This window comes from Anas platyrhynchos, chromosome 4 (genome assembly GCF_047663525.1).
Source record: "Anas platyrhynchos isolate ZD024472 breed Pekin duck chromosome 4, IASCAAS_PekinDuck_T2T, whole genome shotgun sequence".
NCBI lineage: Eukaryota > Metazoa > Chordata > Aves > Anseriformes > Anatidae > Anas > Anas platyrhynchos.
In genome coordinates, this window is record NC_092590.1 from 38,924,472 (window position 1) to 38,948,813 (window position 24,342).

At 38.6% G+C, this 24,342-nt stretch overlaps 1 protein-coding gene across 1 annotated transcript; it reads right to left on the reverse strand.

The window, feature by feature from the left end:
- Positions 1-1,419: 1,419 nt before the first annotated feature.
- USP38 (ubiquitin specific peptidase 38) lies at positions 1,420-24,336 on the reverse strand. The gene is made up of 10 exons (XM_021268998.4): positions 23,515-24,336; positions 22,917-23,052; positions 17,497-17,626; positions 17,151-17,252; positions 14,211-14,369; positions 12,935-13,128; positions 12,210-12,303; positions 11,247-11,353; positions 8,814-10,158; positions 1,420-4,354 (listed from the first exon to the last, which is right to left on the reverse strand). Exons 1-10 carry the CDS (start codon positions 24,197-24,199, stop codon positions 4,193-4,195), a joined length of 3,114 nt encoding a protein of 1,037 aa, XP_021124673.2. The 5' UTR covers positions 24,200-24,336; the 3' UTR covers positions 1,420-4,192.
- Positions 24,337-24,342: the final 6 nt, after the last annotated feature.

Here is a 24,342-nt window from a genome sequence, read left to right on the forward strand (position 1 = left end):
AGTTTGTTTTTTCCCTTCAATACTTCCATTCAAGCAGAAGTAAGAGTGAAATGGGAGGGAACATTCACTGTAAAAACAATAGAAAAAGCTGTGTGTGGTAATCCAGTGGTGCATTACCTCACAGCTGACATATGTCATAGCTGGAGCTCAGCTCAAGGCCCTTTAAGTCACTTGCTGAAACACTGATACTCACTAGGTTCTGAGGTCCAAATAAGCTTCATGTTCTACAGAAGCCCCAAATAGCTTCCCACTATTTTCGGTTGTTATATTTGACCTGACACCTATATGATTTTTGAAGCATTATATTCAAGCTACAAATTTAGTTTAAGGTGTACATATGACAACTATCTGTAAAAGAAAAAAAATCATGAAAGCTTTCAAGTTCATCTGTTCCAACCTCTTGTTTATGTCATAGCTCTTTCCTTCACTCATTGAAGCAGTGCAATGATTTCATTAATTTTACATTTGATCCCAGCCTACTGAGGCCATCAAGTGCTACAACCCATTACATCCTACTGTAGGCTATTACCAGGGTAATCAATCTTGCATTAGAACCTGAACACATCTCTGGATCACAGGCGTGCCTAGATTCCACTTGCTATTACTTTACTTTTATGCCACATTCCACTTTATCAGAAAGCAAGTACACCCAACATTAAGCACTCAGCCCTTTTTATTGCTACTGTTACGCTGTGCTTCAGTATTCCCTTGGTTTACACTTGCCTCTACTCTGAGCCTTAAAAGCAAGATTAGTAACATCAAGACCAGAATGCCAAAAGAAGAGAAAAGCTCTAGGGGCCTCTGGTTTATCAAGTCTAGTTGCCTACTCTTCAGACACTGCTTTGCATTTAATTTCTTACACAGATATACTTGGCTCTTCCATCAAAGCAGGTCTCTGCCTGTAAGGCTGTTCCAGAATTAGTCCCAGCAATTAGTAAATTTCTAATCTAAGACTTATTCACACAAAGTTTATACTTGCTTTTGTTCTAACAAACATTTAGCCCACGGTGCTTCTACTCTTCACCTATTATTTGTATAAACAAGTATCCTCACTTCATATACAATTTTTACAGATACAGAGTTAAAAAAAAAAAAAAAGAAAAGGCTTACCCATGAAATCAAATTTCCAGAGGACACAGCAAATGAGATAACTAACTTTCCTGAGCAGGCAAACAAGAGGGGGGAAAATAAAGAAGAACAAGAGCTGTCCTGAAGTTGATTCTTTTAGCTATCCAAATGAAGCTTTTCTCTTCTCATTCGGAATAATGAGATTCACAGATATTGTAATCACTTGTTATGCTGGTGACACTCACAGGAATCCACTACCATGTTCCACACAAAAAACTGTAGGAAGTGAACTGCATGGAGGAAAGTTGATACAACTTCACTGACCATTAAAACAAAGACCAAAACACAATCTCTTAGTATAAGGAAATATGATTTTTTAAAAGACATACCATCCTTGAGTTTGGTACCATAGTGTATCCTTCAAGAAAGGAAACAACAAGAAGTAAGCTTCCGACATAGCATTATGTATTTTGTATCTTTCTACTTAATCAACTCAGATGGAAAGCAAATTAAGAATGGAGCCAAAAAGGTCAATAAACAAACCATCCAGCATTCAGTCACAGACAAACTGAAGTACCATATGTACAAAGAATGAAAGAACAATGTCCAGAACATGCAGTGCCATTACTGTAAACAATGAAAATCTGTACAGTTCAAAGTGAGAAATACTCCACTTCCACTAGCTTTATTGAAACCTTTCATATTAAGGTATCCATCTGCCTATGAGGGTTGTCAGGTCAACAGGCAGACTTGCAAATAGGTATTTCGAGTTAAAATTCCATTTGTAAAACCCAAAGTAACTGCATCAACACAAGTCAAGTAAAAAATAAAGGATATTTTCAGTTTCAGACATACCATCGTTTTACACTTAAGGAGATCCAGCCCTATGGCATTCCTCCAACAAAGTTTCCATATTTAACATCTAAGATAGAATAGCCTAACAAGAGCATAAAAAGCCTTGTAAGAGCTCATGAAATAGATATAGTACAATAGGTATACAAAGTCATACCAGACATTTTTTTTTTTTTAAGGTGGGATACATAATGAGCATTTTTACTTCTAGAACGTAAAAACGAGATTGACCTTTACAAAAAACTCTGACTTCATATAGAGTAAAAGCACTTGCTCCTGCTTTTAACTTCTAGTGTCTTAAAATCAACAGCAGAGACAAAACACTCCCATTGTAACACAAATAGACAGCTTTTTATAGTGTCCTTTCCATAATTTGGAGGAGAAAAACGTAATTTGCCTGTCATAAGAACATTTTAAAGCCAGAGCCACCTGGCAAAGAAACCCAGAAGGAAATGAAAAATCTCCTTGGACTGAAAGCTACAGAACTGTAAGATGGAGTGCGCTTTCAAGACAACCTCACCCAAACTGAATGAGAACATTCCTCACAATGGTCTCATATCATCCCCCATTTCCACAGCTGAATCCCCTGATTCAGAAACCCACAACTGAGGCAGCAAAGAAAGCACAGGTCAAAGGTGAGGTACTGAAGTCAAAACAGAACTTGAAGGCTACTAAAAAAAATTAAGGTGACCTGCTCTAACCTTCTTCTTGAGCAGTAACAGGAACCTATAGCAGAGCAAGTAGCACAGTTATAGTGATAATATAAAAATAGTTTGCAAGCTAAGATACCTTACTATGGACTAAAATCCAAGTATTTGTTATTATATGAACATTTTTTTTTAAAAACTCATTTAATGCTTTTTAAAGGCATTTTCTGAAAAAAAATTATACAGTTAAGCTAACACCTGCCAGGTTTGCATGCTCTTTAAGGATACGCTTTGTCACTTAATATAAAAACACAGCAAAACAGTGCAGAATCTTGTAAAAATACTTTAAATAAGTTTACACTTCACTATAAGATTATTCAAGTTAAGAATTAATCACCAGATTCAGTGTAATTCCTTTACTTCTGTTATCCTCATTGCACATTAAAAACAAAGCTTCTGTTTCTGCCAAGACTAACAGAACAAGCCAGCAAACATTGCTCCATAGACAATGCCATTTTGGTCTTCTGCAGACACTTAAAACCTGAACTCACCAGAAATTGCTCTGTAAGCAAAATCAGAAGGCCAAACTCGAAAGGACTCTTAGAAGCACAGATCCTCAGCAAGGATCAATACAGGTAGCCTTCCTGCATTTTCAGAAGTATAGCTCAGTAATTATGACCAACTTAACCAATTAAATTACTAGGTTTAGCCTTTCAAATCAAAAATAATGGAAAAAACTTACTGCATTTCTAACTACCAGATTATTATTTTTTTTAATTTCTGGAAGCCTAATGGATTTCTAAACCCAGCTTGATTTCTAATACTGGAAAAACTTGACTAACATATTGTCCCTTTTCTGCAGCCTCAGAAAGTTGTTTTCAAGTTACAGTTCTGCAAGGCACATACAGAATCTCGTCCTTTCAAATACACAGCAGATATATTCCCTGAAATAATTTTGAAATTCTCAAAAAAATTAGAAACACTACAAAGTTAACATCTATTTAAAAACATTGTTCCTACAGAACATGCACTTTTGGAAAACATCTTAGCAAATATTTATATGTTTTTCTTCTTTACATTTATGCTGCAAATATATTTAATATTTTTTTTTTTTTTAAAGTACTGTAGCATGTCACATCTTAAGTTATTGCCTTCATTAAGATTGCATCATATTTAGAAATCATAAAGGTATCAGATTTGTTAATAAGGTGGGGTGGGAAACTATGTATGCAGTATAACCATCCAAAGTCATTTCCACATAAAGCAACGCCATCAGAGTCAAAATGAACTTTCCTCGTTCAGTGGATAAGGATAATAGAAAATTATGTACATGCACGTGTTGAGTTTAATGCAGTGTCATTAAAAACTACTTAAAAATCTCCACTTTGTCTTTTTGGCAAGTGTCTCTTACCATAAAAGCAACTGAATTTTTAAGAGGTAGTTTTTTTCCATTATGCGCTTATTTATTTCAAATAAAACACAAGCAAAAAAAACCCAACATTTGCCTTTGAACAACAATCAAGTCTCAAAACTTGGTACAATATATGACAATGTTCCAAAGTTTTAATTGTCCTCAGCATTACCAGGCTGCTTTGGAACCAGTGTATTCCAGGTCGTCTTCGTAGTCAAAAGACTAATCTACCAACAGTACTGAACCCACCCCCTCCTCCTCCACCTGCTGGTCCACAGCTTCCCGGGGGATCGTTGTCATCAAATCCATTGGGGCGGAAAGAGCATGAGGCTGAGGCAGCTTGAAGTGCTTGTGTTCGAGCACTAAGCTCTTGCTCCTGAAATGAAAGAAAACAAACCATAAAAAAAATCCTAGGACAATTAATTTCTAGTAAATTAGTAAAAACAGCTTTAAAGGCAACATTCGCTAGCTTCGTAACTCTAAAGGCTGAACAGTTACCTTGTTGAAATCCAAGTTTAAGGCAACATCCACAGCCATTCCCAGAGGCACAATTTTGCTGAACATGATTAAGTGTATGTGAATCATAATTAAATCCATTTAAATTTAAGCTCGAAACATTGTGAAGTTACATGGGATGCTTCTAAAAAGGTTAGACTGCTGATCAAAAGCTAACAAAACATCCAATTCATATACACTTCCGATGAACTTTCATCCCAGAATTTAAGATGCCCTTGGTCTCTGTTGCCAAACTGAAATGCAAAACCTTTACACCAATGTTATTTATTTTAAGCCCACAATTTCATTCCGCTTTATCAATGGCATGAATGAGCAACATACTCAGATAAAATGCAACAAGACCAACAAGTGTTTCATTTCCATTCAGTGTAGACTTTTAACTTGCAACAGTTACTGTGATGCTAACCCTGTGTTAACATGAGTAGGTCTTCACAACTCTCAAATATTCCAGAAAACAAATGAGAATAAGCTGCAGGAACACCCAATGAAGAAGTACATGCATAAGAGAAAAGGTAACAAAGCATAGCTCCCTGCCAGCTTGTTTTACAGGCGTGTACATCCTCTTATTAGACATCTCAGGAGCCATGAAGGAGCACAGGCTCTTCCCTCAGAAATACCATACATTTTCTCTCTTGTTTCACAAACCTTGCAATAGCTTGTGCTTAAGTATCCCTTTCTCAAATTGGTCAAAAGCCTCAAAAGTCCAGGGAGGGAAGCCAGGGTTGGGTTCTTGAACACCAACAATAAAGATGAAAAGTAAAAGCTCTATTTATTTCAGAAACAAGAAGAGAGCATTTAGGTGCTAAGGATCACACTGGCAGCCTTCATGTGACAGCTGGTCACTGCACACCACCATCTCCAGGCAACAGCAAGGAATTTTCACAGGATTTTCAGACCCACAATGATCACCGTCAATTGTTCCTTTTCTTCTCCACCACCTCCTGGTGAAAGCAAGGAATGGAGCCAAAAACCTAAAACACTGTTACATGACCATGAAGGTGCTGAATAGATTTGTCCACACAAATTCGTAAGTGCTAAAAGTAACATGTATAGATTTAAACTGTGGGACAGTTGACTGTCCTCTTATGAAAACATTGCCTAAATATGAAACTATTTTGCACTACTGAAAAGCATACTGATTTCCAAAACCATGTAAAAGACTTAAAAAGCTGTCAGAACAGATATGCTGACCACTGTGTAACACTGTCTTTCAAGGACAGTCTCCAACAGTATGTGGATTCTTATGCATCTGTTAACTGTAACACAGAAAAACTACTTAATACCTAGGGAACACAAAACTTACTTTTTGTACCAGAAACCAACAGGAATTTTGATTTAAGTAGCAGGACTTGTGTTAGTTCCCTGGTTAGCTGAAAAATGCTGTTTAACTTAGGACAGAATGTCTCCTCAAAGCCTAACAGTGGGAAAACTGCTACACTGCACCTTGGCTGTTTTTTCTTTTTTGCTTAGTTGTTTGTAACATGTTTGCTTTAATGCAGCAAGGAACCGAACCAAACCAAAAAAGGAGTTCTCCTTACTCCCTCCTCCACTTCTGTCCCTCCAGAGAACTCTTCACACTTCTTAAAACAAGGTAGTTGAGTTTTACTTGGCAAACTGGATTAAAGAATATCATAAGCATCAGAAATAGGTCTGCAGATTACCTGACAGTAAATACAGCTTTTATTTTTGGCTACAAATTTCAAAACATCTTAAATTTAAGTGTTTGTTTTTTTTTTTTTGTCAGATTCAGCTACAGTGTCATTTCCTTTTCTGCAGTTACTAGGTTGTTATTTCATGCTTACTTTGTATTATGCACCTTTCACAAAACAGATCATAGCAATCTATTACAAGGCTTCCTTGCAGAGGAGATGAATCCTGTTTTCACTACTACCAGTGGTGACAGTCACTAACAGCAACACCACCATATCTTGCACACGACTCACGTGCAAGGGATGACTCCCAGCTCTGGAGTCCCCCATCACCGCATTGCACTGGGTGCAGAACACAAATATGTGACAAGCAGAGTTTTCACTTCTTGCTTAAGAAAACATGCAGAAGCAGCCACAATGCACTGAGAATAGGATAAACTTAACTCATGATCTAAATTCTTTGCTAGAGTATATAAAACTTTTCTTATTATAGACAGAAGGCATCTCTATGCATGCATACACATGAGAAATACAGAGCAGTGATCAAATCACCAATTAAAGCTTCTTGACAGTATTAAGGACTATACCCTATCATTACATCCAGTGCTAAAACAACGGATGCCTACTGTGTCTAAATGTCTACCAATTTAAGATCTTTCGTGCTTGATTTGTGTTTAATAGTTTGTGCTAAATGAGCCCATCTTTCTTCAAGGCATATGCTGACTTAATATCAGCCTGTATTGGCTGTTCCAGTATAGCAAACACCACTACAATTTCCACAAGAAATATCCTTGTTTCCATACAAAGCAAATGCTTCATGTTTTTAGACCATTGCTTAACTGAAAAAGACCCAAATCAGCTAAGCAAATCTCAATAGTCACCATAGTTCTGTGGACTGAGAACAACACAAATCATTCCCCTCCTCCCCCCCAAAGCCTTCCACTTGTTCTCAGAAAGCAATTTTTAAATTGTTTTAATTGGAGTGGGAGCTACTCATACTGCAGGTTATGATATTTGAAATAAAAATACTTTAGTTTATCTTGTGGTCAGCTGGTATGCAATAATAAAACTAAAGCACTACTGTAGAGGATTTTTTTTTTTAAAATCACCTCATTTCAAAAAAAAGTGAAGGCTTCCTCAATAGCGAAGTCTATTCTTCACATAATACTTGTTTGAAACTCCAAACACTGGAATTACACTTCTCAAAAGTACAATAACCTAATTTGGAGGATCACAACACTAGACCTAATTTGAGAAAGTAAAGAACTAAGGATTTTTAAACAGTCTCATTTAAACTGAGAAAAGAACAGGATCTCAAGACCTAAGAAGCTAATACGTAAGAATTCAGCATTTCAATGCGTGTAGAAGACGAAGAAGTAACAATAAACACCATATATGTGAAAAATATCAACCTTTTTTCATTTTAAGGACACGTGAGTTATAAGGGAAAGGTTTTCAGGACACTAATAGCTTAGAAGTGAAAGCCAACTTACGTGAGAAAATAACAATGCTTTACGTAATTTAAGTGACATTCTCTATGCAGAAAGCTTTAGTCTGAAAGAGTATTCAAAACAACATTTGTGTGTCTGTCAAGTGACTAAGTCTTACAAAGTCACACCGATTTTCCTCCACTTCCAAGCGTACAGCAGTATTCAAAGAGACCAATGTAACTTTTTACTATGTTCTATAAGTTAACTCAAAATGGTCTTTAAAATATTGACTTAGAGAACCCCATTTAAGTTTTGAGTTTGAAGTTAACTGTTGAATACAATCATACATAAGTGGAAAGAAATGAAAGCAATTCTGACCAAAAATATTGTTTGGAACTGCTGCTGAAGAAGCTAAGCCTTATGTCACCCTGTATAAGCAAGAAGGGAGACAGCATATAATCAACGGTGTTTAGCACACAAATGTTTTAAACAGTCAGAAAATAGCAGAATTGCTAGTGAAGCTTCCAGCTTAAGTTTATCACATACCTGTGACTATTATAAAAATATTCTCACAGCAAGATTCATCTGTTATTTCCCAATTTGAAATTAATTCTTGTAATTTTAGTAGGCCTGTAACACGCAGGAATAGCTTAACCCAAGGAACACACAATAAAACAATTAATACTAGACAGCCTAAACATAGCAGTGGTGCTCAAAACAAACCACATTTTCATGTGGAGCACAGCATTTTTAAATAACAGCAATATAAAATACAGCTACAACAAAAAGGAAAAGTTCCCAGAGGAAAAAAAAGCAAAAGGAAAGCAGAACCTAGTCACTAGCACTTGCTCTTCAATTTAATTGTTACAGCATTTGGCAATCAGTTGTACAGATGTCACTTGAAATGACAACACACTTAAGAACAGGGAAGTTTATATGCTTCAGCCATTCTTCCAATTTATGAAAGGCAACGCAACTTAGTACTGTTTGACAAGCTCTTCCTGCATATTGTTACAAATGGTTAAAGGACCAGTTCAAACTATTTTCCCTTGTGCTTCATTCCTAATAGCGATAGCTGATCAAGTTCCTAGATAGATTTCATAGTACGGGTCAAGATCGAAGACGGATTTGTGATTTACCAAGTTCATGTATGAGAACACTCTAGAGCTACCTTTTTTCTTTTTATTTCAACTCTTCTTGTATTAAGGAGACCAATCTTGGCATATTACTTGAAACTTACCTGCAAGTATAGTTTGTTATCTTTCGTAATTGCATCCATGAGGTCTTTTTGCAAGGGAGGGTCTCCATTTACCCAGAGTCCATTTGCTGAATTGGTGTTGAAGCCACAGGTGTTATTCTGTTTTTTGTAAAAGAGAACATAAGCAGTGTCCTTTGGAAATCTACTGGTAATTTTCTGGACTGACTGAAATGAGGTAAATGTCACTCTGCTGTCATTGAACAGAAACCATTCTTTTGACATCTCAGCGTCCAGCTCATTTTCTATAACAGTACAAGGACTCTCCTCTGCCAACAACTTATTTTGAGAGCAAACTAAAGAGAGAGCTTTAGACTGATGACGCAGTCCTGAAGGCCCTGAACCAGTAACATTTCTAGCATACGAATAGTAATGTCCACTTTCAGAGGATACGCCAGAGTGCACCACCACAGAGCTTAGCGTGTAGGGCACCAGCTGTGGACAGGACACTTCATCAGCACCAGAGGGCTTAAGTTTTTTAGCAAGATTTTCTCCAGTATCAGAAACCTCAACATCAACAGACCAACCTCCTGAAACTACAGGTAGAGGCGATGTTGCTGTTTTGACTGGCAGTTCCAGAACAAGTGGCAGAGAAACATTGTCCAAGATCTTACGTCTTATATGACACTTTGGATCATAAGAAAATCTCAGAAGTGTGAGAATGAGGTATTCAGGTTCCTCAATGATTTGCATAGTTTTCTCAGCATTCTGTAGAGAGGCACACTTTTCACAATAATATTTATTGTCTCCACTGAGGATCTCAGGTGCCAGAAAATAATTCAGTAAGTCTGTAACTGATGGGGTATTTTTCCCTACTAGCCTCTGAGACATGTCCCTGTTTTCTTGACCTTTGTTGAGTTCAGAATTGGTCTCAGAGTTTGGCTCAGCAGATAAATCTTTTGTGGTTCCTTCATTTGTAACTGCATCGCATCCACCATTTATTTCCACGCTATTGAGAGGCGTTTCTCCAGCAGGAATAGTTGCTGAAGTACTTGTTTCCACCCCACAGTCATCTTTCATTTCAGAACAGTCCACACATTTTGAACCAACGTTCTCCAAGGATGCTGGAGGACAGAAAGCTAGGGAGAGATCTGTGAAAGCTTCTTCCTTTTGTGATGTGCTTTTGCAGTTCAAACAGCATATAGTAGTCTTCAGTTTTCCTCCAAACATTTTCTCTATGAGAGTTCTTTCTTCACGTCCCAAACAAGGTGCTTCAGCAAATACCTGTGCTTTATGGACAGTTTCTTGTGTCTGGGACTCATCATTCTTCCTACTTTCAGGAGCCTTCGCTGAAGACAATGCTTTCAGAGTTTTCTCTTCTTCATGCAGCCTGAAGGCAAAGAAAGAAGTACAAGTAATGGTACTGTTTTTCAAAGAAACACAGCTGCAACATCTGAGACTTCTTTTCAAGTTATGCTAAAAAAAATCAATGGTCAAGTGAATAGAAACCTCGTAGATTAAAAAACTGCTAACATTCATATAAGTGAGCCAAATCACACAGTTCAGTACTATCCAGTAGACTATTACGTGAACTATAAAGCAAAAGCATAAAGATTTTTATGCAAATTTTATATGTAACTGAACACAATGAGTGCACTGTGAGAACCAGTATGCATTTATTAAAAATGTTGCTTACTAGTTTACCATCCTATATCAAGTCTCCATTGGACTTGTTCATACCAGGTTTTGCAAAAGAAAGAAGTAGCTACTCTATATTGTGCCAGACAACTTCCAAGGAAAAGAGAAGGTCAATATCTCGCACCCAAGAAAGTCAGAAACTGTTGCGAAAGTAACCTAACACAGGGAAAAAAGGACACTTTGACAGCTGAAATAAAATTCTCCAAAAGTAGCATGTGTCTAAGCATATTGCTTAAGCCAAAACTCAGTAAAAATACTTAGCATGCTGAAATTAAGTAAGCTTACAAATAAATTGTGGGTTTTATCTGTGTCACAATTAATTCACTTGTTTATAAACAACTAGTTATAAAGGCATGTACATCTCTTCATTACTTACCTAACCTATATGAAATATAACTGCTTACACTAAGATGAAATTCCAGATCTGTGACTCAACAGCTTTCAGCGACCACATGAATTTTACAATGGGACCACAGCTAACCTAAGTCACACTCAAGTTAAGCTCATGTTTAAAAAAAAAAAAAAAAAGGAACATCACCACCAACACAACCTGCTTAAGATGATGCAGAGTAAAGACTGTAATTGGACTTTACTGTGGATCAAACTCAAGAAAAAAAGTTTTTCAGAGATTATTTATGACACACACAGTCAGGGGACAAACCCAAAATACCTGATTTTCACTCATGTAATTGCACTATTAGATGACTGCTCCTAATAAGAAGCTCAGCATTATGTGAGAGGGCTGCAGATTTCTACTCATTAATGGCATGATAACTGTACCTGTCTAGAAGGAACCGGAGATATTCTGAGCAATCCTGCTGGGATCGAGGAGTGAACCACGGTGGCCTGGAAGCCTCAAAGAAAATTCTAGGAGCATATGCCTCCCTCTGTTAGTGTATGAAATAGACAGACAATGATAAATTAGAACTGAAACATTTTGTTATATCATTTTGATACAAACAGCTGGACTCTGAACCACTTTACACTGAAAGAGTTGTGTGAAACATGGTACATTCACACATCTAAACAATTTAATCACAGGAGGAGAAAAACAAATATTAACCCTTAATTTTGTAGCAATCACTGCTAGTACAGAAAAAAGTAGTGGTTCCTGCAAACATTCTAAGTGTAGGGAGCATAAGCCAGGCATTAAGTTTAAGAGCAAGTTAATGTTCTTGCTGGCAAGCTTGAAAAAGACATACTTCAGAAGCACACCAATATTTCATTAGTATCAATTTATTTTTAAGTTGATCCATCCTCATAACGTTTGCAAAGAGTTGGTTGGTATTAATCAGTGTCTTTTGTCTTCCTATTACTAGGAAAATACTTCAGTGTTTCATTTAATAAAGGTCAGATCAGAAGTTGAACAACATTAAAATTTAATGTAGAAATCACTACAGAACTTCATCCCATAAAGTTGCATAAAATCAACTGGTGTATCAATTCAGGTCTTAGTGTTTTTTTTTTTCCTGTTTTGCCTTCTGAAAGGAAACACATTACTACCCATCCATAAAAACAGAAATGATTTGGTCATTTGGTTGTTCATAAGTGAGTGTTCCACTTACGAAATAGATTACTCTAATTCCATTAATGTCATCTAAACATTTGGAGGCAGACTCATTCCCCTACAAATGCACCGCATTTTATATTTAATGGACTGTAGTGTACTCCCATGGCGTGATGCCACTTCCTAAATTTTGGTATACAAATCTAAGCTTAAGAAAAGATCGAAAGCTGTCATACCTGGGTATGGGCCAAGAATGCAAAAAGATGCTGCAATTTTCTCATTAGTGAATTACACCCATTTAGATTCAGAGATAAAACGTGTCTTCTGAAACTGAAATAAGAAATAGATGTTAATTTCTCTCGTAGCTTTCTAACAGCAATGCAGGCATCATTCCATCTCAGATTACTTCAGTTTGAAAGACAGCAAGACATAGAACACTTGAGCACTTTCCCTTTAATCCCTGGATTCTGCTCTAGTGCAGAAGTGTGTAACTACTGTACAGCAGGAGCTCATTGTACAACGTGATTTCTCCAAATATTTAAGTGTGTAAGATAGGACACCCCAACACCCTCCTCCGCCCCCCTCTCAACAGCTTCCAGATTGCCACAAAAGCATCACCATACAATTTTTAAAATATTAACGAGAGCAAAGAACAGGTGATTTGTCCAGGACCTGGAAGACAGACATTGAAGTCCCACTTCAGACAGTGAAAAGACACATTGCGTCAGTGTTAAAATGTATATGCAATGAATTAACAAAAGCATTTTTGAACAGAAAACATCAGGATTTTTAACAGCTGAAATTGCTGTTCCACAGAGATGGATTTTAGAAAAGCAACCAGCAAAGAAAGACGCCCAGCCCTGGGCAGCTGACTAACTCAGGACATGTTTATATTCAATGAAAGGCAAGAAAACTGCCACAGTCAACTTGCAATGAAAAGAGCCGGTAAAAAAGGGCTTACTCTGTAGCCATAAAAAGTGCCTGAATAACACTGTTCATGTAGCAAGTATTTCCCAGATTAATTAGACCTGTCTTCCCAGTTTCAGATTTTCCAGAAAGTCTAGATAAACAAGACGGCAAAGAACTGGATTGAGAAGTCCAAGCGCTCTGACTGAGAATCAACTTAATCTTCTCTTCACTGGGTTTGGGCATATCCTACAAAAGAAACAGACCGTTTTAATAGACTTGTATATTTGCTTTTATAATAGATATAAGACACTTCTGGATGGCAGTACCTTCCCTTACTCCTGACTTCTCCTTCAGGCTTTTGCCACCCCTGCTAGCCTCATATATACATGCTGCTATTGCCTTTGAAGATACTGACAGCACAAATGCCTGGCAAGTCAAAAGCTAATAAAGTGTCCTATTACAAACAACAACATCCTTGAATCCTTTTCTTCAGGGCTTTTTTGGTCAACTAGTAAGTGACACGAGTAAGGGGCTGGTAAACATCTTGGATCTGCATACACACATAATCTTTCCTACCCCTCAAAACTACTTTGCAAATTCCATGCATTAATAGAACCTCAAAGCATCCATAACCTTTTCTGGAGATACATTTCTGCTGTCTAATTCGAAAAAAAATAAGAATAAACACTCCAAAATACTTGAAGTGAAGTTGATAGGGGGCTTTTTAGGCTTCAAAACATTTCAGTGAAATACCACTGTTATAAAATCAGGCAGTAACCCCCTGCTTTATAAGTTTCTCTTTAGTAATGAAAAACACCTATTATGTAAATTAAATATTGTCTCAAAAAAGCAGAACTTGGCTTCGAAACGGTGTAGGCCAGTATCCTTTACCCACAGAGGCATGCAATACTGACTGCACTATTAAGATCTAGTGTTTACATGGTGTTTTGGAGAAAGTCAGTGAATTATAGCATTTTAAGTACTCCTCAGCATGAACTTATATTTGGATAGTTACAGTTTCTAGTTTGAGTTGAAACGCAATGTGTAGAATAGACTTTGCAAAGACACTGTTAGGTACACGATGTTGAAGGAATTAGATCGCGTTTTTAATAAAGGCTCTAATTACAGACTCTTCGTAAAGGCTGTTATAATCATCTCATGGACAATCAGAACTTTATTTATTTCAAATAGTTAGAATCAACAACAGATTATGTGGTTAACTCATATTTCCTAGTGGATGTTCTAAACAGTCTAGATCTGTGAGATTATAGCTTTCATGTTTGGGAAAACAAAACAAACATCCCGCCATCTTTGCATTCCTAATATACCTTAATAGCTTCCAGAATGGGTTCATAGAGCTCTGGAAAACCTGAATAATGATACATCATACAGTGTATCAACTCAGTCAACTGCATCAAAAATGCTGTACTGGAAGGTAAACCATCACTTTTGAAGGAGTGAACCAAGCTGACCACGTGTGGCACAACCTAAAGGAGGGAAAAGAAAGAATTAAACAGCAATTCAATTTCCAAATTTTGTTCTACAGACAACTTCACTGTTTCCACACCCTAAACAGCAGGGAACGTTTTGTTCTTAAGGTAAGAAGTGATTGAGAAACAGTGACCAGAAAAACACACAAATTATTCTTCACCCATGACAATTTTCAAACACCACAATTAATCGTTTAGTGCTGTCTTGCCCTCATACACCAAGTTTTAGAACTTCATGAACTCGGAAGATGCATGTCAAGTTTTTAAGCAGTCATATGGTCAAAGTACTCATTTAATTAGTGATAATAGAGCAAACATTTTGCTTTTGTGCCACCACTAACAGCTCAGTATCCTGTCCTAATTTCACACATAGGGTTTTTAAAACAAAACGTCTCAATTTTTCTTTAACGGAATCTATTCTTAGTATCTGAAGCAGGTAAGGCATTGATCTGATTTTATTTAAAAAGATGGAAACTGGTTTGCAGCTCCACCTAGTGATAGAGCTTAGCTCAAACCAAGATAATTTATCACAAGCGAAAAAATTAGCATTGGAACAGTAACCTATTTGGGAATTAGTTCAAATCCATTACTGCTTTAAATTCATTATAAAAACAACATTTAGTCTAACTCTTTCCCCTTCAACACAGTTCTGTCTGTATTTTTAATGTGAGAAGTCTTATTCGTTAGTCTTAAAACATAAGAAGTAAAAAGTTACTTCAGTGTGGGCCCTAGAAATAAGGGCTTATCCAAACTTAATCTGGGATTTAACTGAAATATTTTCGACACTTTATTGTTTCTAAGTGATCAAATGGATCAACTGTGGAAAAAACGGATGCAATCATTTCACATCGTGCTAAAACTGTTCTGCATTAAAGACAGAAAGCATACAAAAGTAAGAAGGCCATTTTAGGCAAGTACATAAGTTACATGAACCAGTATACTTGAAAACACCAAACTGAGAGGAGCCAGGTGCAAAATACTCATTTGCCATGTTCTCAAATATCAGTTGTTTTGTACGTATAAATATTTTTCTATCTCAGAAACAAACTCCACTCTTCCTACAAGCAAGATATCTACTCTTTGAAAACAAAAATACCAAGATAAATTTTTGTATGAACCACACAGTCACCAGTGAAAGCTGCAATTAAAAGGTTCACATTTTACAAACGCACGTACACAGCAATGACTAAGTGTCAACTTCCAAGAATGAGATTTGCATAAATAAAACCCAAGATGTGATAATTTTGTACAGACAAGCCATGTGGGAAGAACAGAATGTACAAGTCCAAAGGTCTAATTGAGAATCAAAATCTTGCTTCTGGTACACTGCATAAGTCAAAGTTACACCTGGAATATATACAGAAGCATCACTTTTGGCTGAAGTTGAACTTAAGTGTCATACAACAGTAAAAACTGTGGTTGAATTCCATATTTTAAGTACAAGAGAACATTCTTCAAGGACTTCAAAAGCAAGTCATTCAGGTAATGATGCTCAAAAAAAGCAAAGAGCAACGTTAACTCTGATACACTGCAAAATATGTTCAGCAGCCCTTCTGAAATGTTTATTTAACCACTTCACTTCCAGATAATTTTAAAATAGTGAACAAGTAGTTTAAATGCAGGAGAATACGATAGGATACTGAATGACAGTAGTGTATCACAATTGCAAGCGAAAAAGGTTGTTTCAAAATCAGAGAAAATGGCAATGGTCAAGTGCTGAAGACATGCTTAGGCAATGCTGCATATATTACAAAGTACTAGTTTTCCCTGTAATTCTAGAAATAGCTATTTTGCTTTAACTGTGTATCTTGTATTTTAGATTTTTCATATGGATGTTTTGTCTCTCAAGAGCAAAGAAAAGCAGGATAGCAACTACATGAAATATTTGTTTTTGAGCACATTCAAAGCAACTTGTCTATTTAATTTGTCACTCAGTTTTTTATCATACATCCAGAGTAGGGCAGGAGAATGAGTTGAATTTTTTTTTTTTAATAACAAAAGTTTAACAGGCATTAAGACAATTACTCTGACACTAACAAAAGCAGAGCATTTGAGATGACATCAAACCTAAGAGCCCTGGGGACAGCTTAAAGGAACTGCATACCATGATATTATTATAGTCAAGTCTGAAAGACCTGTATTTCACTTCAAAGCAACTTCCAGCTAGGCACTGAACTTGATGTGAGGGAAGGTGTTATACATCTTGCTATGAATCTAATCAGTAATTGTCATAACCTAATACCTATTGCTTTAACTGGTGAGTTGTATTTTGGAAAGTGCATTAAAAATAGCGCCTTTCAGTTTGCACACATGTATGTCACAACCACGTAAGTTCCTTAAACTGAACTACTTGCTCTTGCACATCTATCCAGGGCAACTAGACCATATATAGCAGGCAATATAACTGGTTGTCTGTTTTCTCTAAACAGTTGTACCTGAAAGACCAACCCACAGCCCAACTTGACCTGTAGACTTCATAACATATAAAACGTCATTCTAGAAGTACATAGTCAAAGACAGAATGTGGTCCCCAGATGCTACTGCCAGAAACCTGTACATACCAGGAAGAACAAAGCATCGTTTCCAGTTACAGATTGAGTTGCTGAACCTGGCAGCTAGAAAGCCTAGTAGCCTGTTACCCACAGAAATCTGATTCTGGAACCTTGAAACAAAGATGAAATCCGAGCACTTGAATTCTGTTTCTCTTTGTGCCCAATTTAAAAAGCCCATATGAATTACATTTCAAAACAACTGAAAATCATTTGATCTGTAACTTACCAAATGAAAAGCTTCTGGAGAATGTTGGAAACTAAGTAACATGTGGGAAAGGACAGCAAGGGCACCAGGCCTCACAAGAGGAAACCAAAGTCGATTAAATACCTAAAAAGCAACAAAACATTTATTTTCAGTAAATCTATAAAGTGAAATTCTAGTAAAAATGTAAACAGACTTCCAAACCCTCAACCATTTGAAACAAAGTTACATGTAACTGTAAGCTACAAGTTCACATGATCTATGCAGGACAATAAAAGAGGATATGTTATAACACAAGCAACAACAGACAGTTGCATAGCTGTTACAAACTCCTTTTGCCCTCCTTCAGTTTTGTTCTTTTCCAACATACCAACTCAATCTTCAGCAGAGTGACATCGATAAGGATAGTGAATTTCTGGACTGCAGCTAGTCCTTTCAGCAGTGCAATCACCCAAGTTTCGACATGCTGAGCCAGAGGCCAAGACAACCAGTCAATCATCCTGAAAGATAATGAAAACTGATTTAGTAAAATATACCAACAAAACCAACAACATGCCACTTGATTCTGACCTCATCAAAAACATTCTATACAGACACACTCACAAGAAATAATGGAAGGGTATTAGGCAGTCATAAGAATTTGTTTCATTTCTACAAATTTATTGCTGTATTAACATCTATCTAATACAAAAAATAGATAATTAAAATAGATTAAGATAAAATTAAGTATTACATGTTCTTTGTATTCAAAAAAAATGAACTCAGTTTTTACAGACGTAAAAAGATAATTTTTTTATTTATGCCAGAAACAACTGAAGATGATAAAGTGCCTGTAATTGGCAACATGCCCTCCTACAGCATTTACCACACAAACCAGAAAAAAAAAGACTACTAAGTTTAAAAAGGCAGTCTCGTAACATAAAGCACTGTAGATGTTACAAAAACCTTATAATAGCTATCAGCAGCCTATGGTCTACATTTGCTCCAAAAGGAAGAATTTCAATATAGCTAAGAAACAACGAAGTGTGAAAGGAATTCAGCTGTACCTAGGAAATATAATGAAACATATGAAACAAAGGGCTAAAAATAAAGTCCTCTGATCTTTCTAAATTAGCAGACAATTCACACAGGTACTCAAGGCAGACAAGCATGTTATGTGAAGCAAGTATAAGACACAGATTCTATCATTATCTGCTCTTAAACTGGAAAAGGGCCCTGAGCAACAAGGTCTAACTCTGAAGCAGGCCCCACTGTGAACAGGATTGGACCAGATGACCTCCAAAGGCTGCTTTCCATCTAAAGGCAGCTACAATTCTATTCTATAATTCAACGAAAAAGGCATGTTACAGGTCTATTTCTTCGTTTTCACAGAAAAAGCTCTTCAAAGATAAATTCTTTATGAGTTCAAATTCTAAGCAGAGCTGAACAGATTACACATAAGAAGTCTAGCAGTCAGCATCACTACGAATAGGTTCATTTAGCAGGCTCCTAGCCTATTTAACAGAATGAAGAAAACACTGAAAAGACATGGATACTATATGAATGTATCCTGCCACACACTACAGATCCAAGAGGTTTTACATATTACTGTCTCCTGTCATCAGCCAGAAGGAACAAAGAGAATCTAACAGTTTTAAGCAGTCCTATCTTCCCTGTTTTGATTTGCAATGCAGAAGAATGCTAACATGGCACAGCTGCATAACTTCTCTTGGATAAGAGCTATCTCATAAGCACTACACAGAACAGGAGCACAGGCTGCTTTTCTTTTTTGCTCCAAGTACAAAGTTGCAACAAACCGAGACATAAAATAAACTACTGATGGGAACCAACATCAAATTACAGTTATCTGAAAGCCCAATAGATGAATTTTATGGTGAAGAACTGCATGCAAGGCTTTCTAAGAGAATTTATTGACACAAGGAGTCTGAAAATCATCTGCTGCACATGCCACATGGGTTGTGGTGATGAATCCAAAAGGAAACAAACACATCCTATGGTCTTCCTGGCAAATGAAGTGCTCCAAACTGAAATAAGGGTTTCAGTCCTAGGATTGCAAGCTAAGAGTCATGTTGAGCAATCCCAGACATGTATTGCAGGCATGCTGTATTTTTTTTTTTTTTATGGTAATACATCTAGTTTGCAAGTTAGATCTGAAAAACATGTAGCATACAAACATCCCCAAATTCACGTATCTTGCAATTAGGAACTACTCATATACATGACATTGGAAGGCTTCTGTAAAGTAATGATTAAGACTGCCTTGTTGTGTTGTTTTTTGTTTACTTTAAGAATCAAGTACAGATCTACCTGTATTTCTTCAATATCACTACAAAACACGTGGAGGAAACGTGCCAACAATATTCTTTGCTTTGAATTTACACAAAGCTCCCATTTCCTCAGGATGTTATATTCAAATGCTTTTTATGAGCAGCCTTTTCATATGCTTTATAAAATGAGGAATCCAATCTAGGCCAAAACTCCTTTGGCCTGCAAAGAATTAACCTTCACCTAAAAACAGATCTGCAAGTCCCATAGCATCGTGCTCTTCAGCACCCACCCGTAAATTTGTAGGCTTGGTACTTTTCAACAGGAGCACAAAGACCTGCAAGGTCGATTAAAGACTAATGACAACGTATTTAATTTTCTTAATTAACTTTTTAGATAACTAAAGAGTGTTTTGATAGAGCCCTGTTTCAGAACAGTGGTTATAATGTATTCTGACTACCATCCTGCTCATATACGCAGTTTCAGCCACACTTATTCTCAAACGACAAATGAAAGACACTGCTTTTGGGCAGAAGCTGGGGCTCCTTGTGTTTCATCCCAACACTCTGGTCACAAGACTTGCCATGTTGTGTCATCTCTATTCAGTATAATTAACTATTAAGCTATTCACCACTATTACTAATAGGTCAATAGCTACCATTTGAGTATGACTAATCTTGTGAAGAAAAGGCTTATTGTCCATGTAATTGATACACATTCAACTCCCATCTTAAAGTCTGTTTCTGCTTCTAAAAACAGAGTTGATGGTCTTAAGACAAGAAACAAAAGCCAAAAGAGAACACGGGTGTACCTGCAGACACGTTTAGGACTGTCCTTAAAAACAAAATCTGAGATCTGATAGGTTATGATAGACTCTCAGGTTACTAGATGGTCTCTGCTGCACTTCCTCCATTGCTACTGCATTTTAACACAAATGCAGATACTAATATGGGACATGGTGACTGTGCATAAACACAGAAGATGTTTTGTTTGACCAAAATAACATCCTCAAGGCCCTGAGCGATCCTTCTGCCTCATACCACCCTATGATGAACAGGCCTGCTACTCATGTGTGCCTAACCACAACAGTATTTGGTATCTCTGGATAAAATCAAATGTTGATCTCTGCATCCTTAAACAGTAATTTTTTTTTTTTTTTGCAAAGGTATCTTCTTAGCACCACTATCAGACAAAGACTTAACACTGCAAATCTCTCATATTTGAAAAAAAACAACAGAACTCAAGTTACTAGACATCTCTCCCCCGCCGCCCCCCAAAAAAAAGAAAAGAAATTTACATCTCTTAAGATGTCTTACATTTTGACCAATTGGACAAAGGGCCTGGTCATACCTGGAGCATTTTCATTCTAATAAAAGTCAGTTTCTTTTAAAGGTATTTGGGGCACCATGAAAACAAGAACCATGGTTCTTGTTATGCTTCTGAACGTGGCTAACAAACTTCCTCTGAAACCTCTGAAGTAAACCCTCAAAGGAGTCATACATCCTAGAGGGCACTCAACAACTTCCTGCTTCTCTGCACTGATGCTTCAGGTAAGATTTAATGAGGCAGCTGAGTCAATTATGAACACCTCAATGCCAAAAAACAGCACGCTTTCTTATACTCACCTGCACATAATATAACACTGCTTACCCCAACTGAATTTATCTACTGATTACCCATTATTTACTAATCTGTACTCAATTTTAGACAGGCTATGCAGTGTCATAAAAGTTACCCTTAGGAACCAAGTAAACAGGTCTCTAATATGCAGTCTCAAAGCGCTGGTGACTCTCAACACAGGCTTTGAGATGCCTGGAGTTCTGTACCTCCTGGGATGATGCAAGCCTGATGACAACATAGCCATTCAGTGCTCCAGAAATTCCAGCAGCATTACCTCCTTTATAAGAGCACCCCTTTAAAGCCGAAGGGAGCAAGTAATTAGTGCAAAGGGTAGCCAGAGGTAGAAAACGAAACTGGATACAGCATTGACACAACAGTATCTAAAAAACAACAGTAACAAGGGGTTCCTAAAAAGTCAGTCCTGTGACTGTAGAACGAGACTCTTAAATGTCAAGCATTTGTTCCATGAATAAGGCAAGTAAGATTGCACAGCCCTTTCAAAAGCAAGATGAAAAACAGAGCTACCATTACAAGGCAGCTCTTACTTGATAATAGCAGCTCCTATTATACCCAAAGCTCAGCACTGCCTTACTTCCCTAAGCAGAGGCATACACAGAAGCCATTCTAGAAGTACAATTATACAATCCCGTTGTGTTGAAGCAGGTAATAGAGTTAAGTATTAAAACTACACAAACATGAAAATTAATCACCGGTACATTACTGGCAAGTTACTAGTATGCACAAAACCTTCTGAATTTCTCAGCTTCGAATTTTAGACTGGGCACGTGCCTTTGTAGAAGTCTGGCCAGTCAAAGTGAATCTTTTAAAGTCTCTAAACACCAGCATTAATATTATGCTTTCAAATGATGTACAACTTCCTAATTTCAAGTGAACACAACGAGTATTTTCAGAAACAACCTCAGTATTTCACAAAGATACATGTAATTACTATACTGTAGGAATCTAAGTATTACACTACATTCACATGGATGTAGTTTGAAAACAGGATACTTATACAGTATTAAAAGACAATACAAATTTCTAAAAGCTTCCTGTTCAACTGCTTCACTCATTTTTCTGTCTGGGCTCAACAGAAGTTTCCTCCATATACTTTAGGAAGACAGTAAAGAACGTCAAGGTCTTAATTTTTCTCTAGTTGCCACCTTATTATCTTAATAGAACTCACATTTCTGAAGATACTAGCCAAGACAGCAATCTGAATCAACGTTCACAGTGCCATTAAACTTGATGCGCACTCATGTCTGTATTAATGACAGGAAGTACACTGTGCAATTGTTTTTATGTCATTGCCATTCCTCCACCATTTTGGCAACAGTCAAACTTCTGGAGACTTGAGTAAAGACGTAAACATAGGCTGTCACCTACAAATCCTACTGAACAGTCATACATATCTAAACCGAAATGAGATTTACTCATTTCTGTTTCCTCTCCTTACAGATAGAGAAGAAAGGAGAAAGACAATTTACACCTCTGAAACGTGGAAAGGCTCATCTTCAGAAAGCAAGGCCTTATTTCTCAGCTTGACAGTACGACCCATCAAGTTTCCTAGTTTAGGCTGTCTCCCATCAAGTGGGATATGTAAACAGAAAATACCTTTTAAAAGCAACACAGCTGGCTTCCTCTTAGTCTCCTTTTATACTTCATTCTGCCCCAGCAAAGTGTGACAAAGAAGACATACTAACAATGAAGGCAGTAACCTTAAACTGAAACCTTGCTGGTAACATCCGTGGTATCAGCAATATAAACAAGTTTAACATAACAAGTAGTGTAACTTTGAATGCCATCTTTAAAGTTTCCTCATACCTTTCTTTTTAAACTGAAGAGAGAAATAACTTTAAAAAGGCCAAGTCAAGAGTGTTCCCCCTTCCCAGTAAAATACGGTACCTGCATAGCGCTTGAGTCATGCTTGCATCTTTCACATTTGGATCTGTAGTAAGGCTCATGATGAGTACTGTAATCATCTGTAATGGTATGTGCTGCACAAGGCTTGCCAGTGCAACCGAGGGTTCAAATGAAGTATCTGCAATAGTGCAACAGGCCAGATGGTAAGAAACGAGCAGAAATCCCTGTAGGAAAACTACACTTCATTTTCGCAACAGCTTGACTGCAGCTGTAAAGTTTTGAAACAAGTCTAGCCTAAACCTAACGTTACATTGACACAGGGTAGAACGAGACAAGTTTCAAGGGGTTAAGCACACGAAGAGCGCTGAATTACAGTGCCCTTTGTCCATTCAGTATCTGCACAGGACAGTGACAACCTGCCAACTCCCTCCCCCTCTCCCTCCGTGGCTGAGAAGTGTGTTTTGCTGCAAACTGCGGTGCCTCACAACTGTTTGGTGTGCTGGATGTTAACATGGGCCCTGCACAGCTATTTCGCATGGTCCTTCCCAGCTATTTCTGGCTAGGCATAGTGTCTGCGGCCAGACACCGCATCCCAGTGCTCCCTAGGTGCACGGGGCACCCTCCCGGGCCCGGGGCTCACCGGTGGCCGAGATGACGGCGAAGAGCTCCTGCAGGGAGGGCAGCAGCGTGTCGGGCTCGGCCTTCCAGACGCTGCGCAGCAGCCCGCTCACCTGCGTCACCTGCGAGACGTAGAGGCGCAGCTCGGCCTCCCGGCTGCCCTGGCTCTGGAAGTGGGCGATGCTGCGCACCAGCTGCTGGCAGAAGGCGAGCGAGAGCTTCCTGCCGCGGGGCAGGCACTGCGGGAAGTCGCCCAGCAGCTGGCACAGGCGGGCGCAGAGCGGCGGCGCCGGCCGCTCGCACACCAGGCGCAGCGCCTCCACCTGCAGCAGCTCGAAGAGCTCCAGCACCGACGGGCAGCTCATGATCAGGCGCAGCCCGGCCTGGATGTAGTCCAGGATGGCCGGGTCGCGGTTGCTCAGCTCGCCGTAGCCGCGCTGCAGGAGCCCGAGGACGAGCCCGCGGTCGAAGAACGCCTCGAACTCGGCGCGGTGGTAACGGCCGTAGGCCTCCAGCACCTGCCGGCCCACCTGCCGCTGGAAGCGGTCGGGGCCCTGCAGCACCAGCCGGGTGCCCAGCGCGAACATGGCGCGGCACTGCGCCCGGCTCAGCGGCGTCTCGGCCAGCTCCACCACCCGCTGCACGATCACCCGCTTCAGCGGCAGCGGGTGCGCCGAGCTCACCAGCCCCTCCAGGATCTTGTCCATGGCGGACGCCGCCAACGCATCGGCCGAGAGGCGGCGGCGGCGGCGGGCGGGCGGGAGGACCGGCTCGGCACCGGGCCTCGGCGGGGGCCGCCGCCGCCGCCTCCCCGCGGCCCTGCCGCCGCCCCGCCGCGCTATGCCGACCC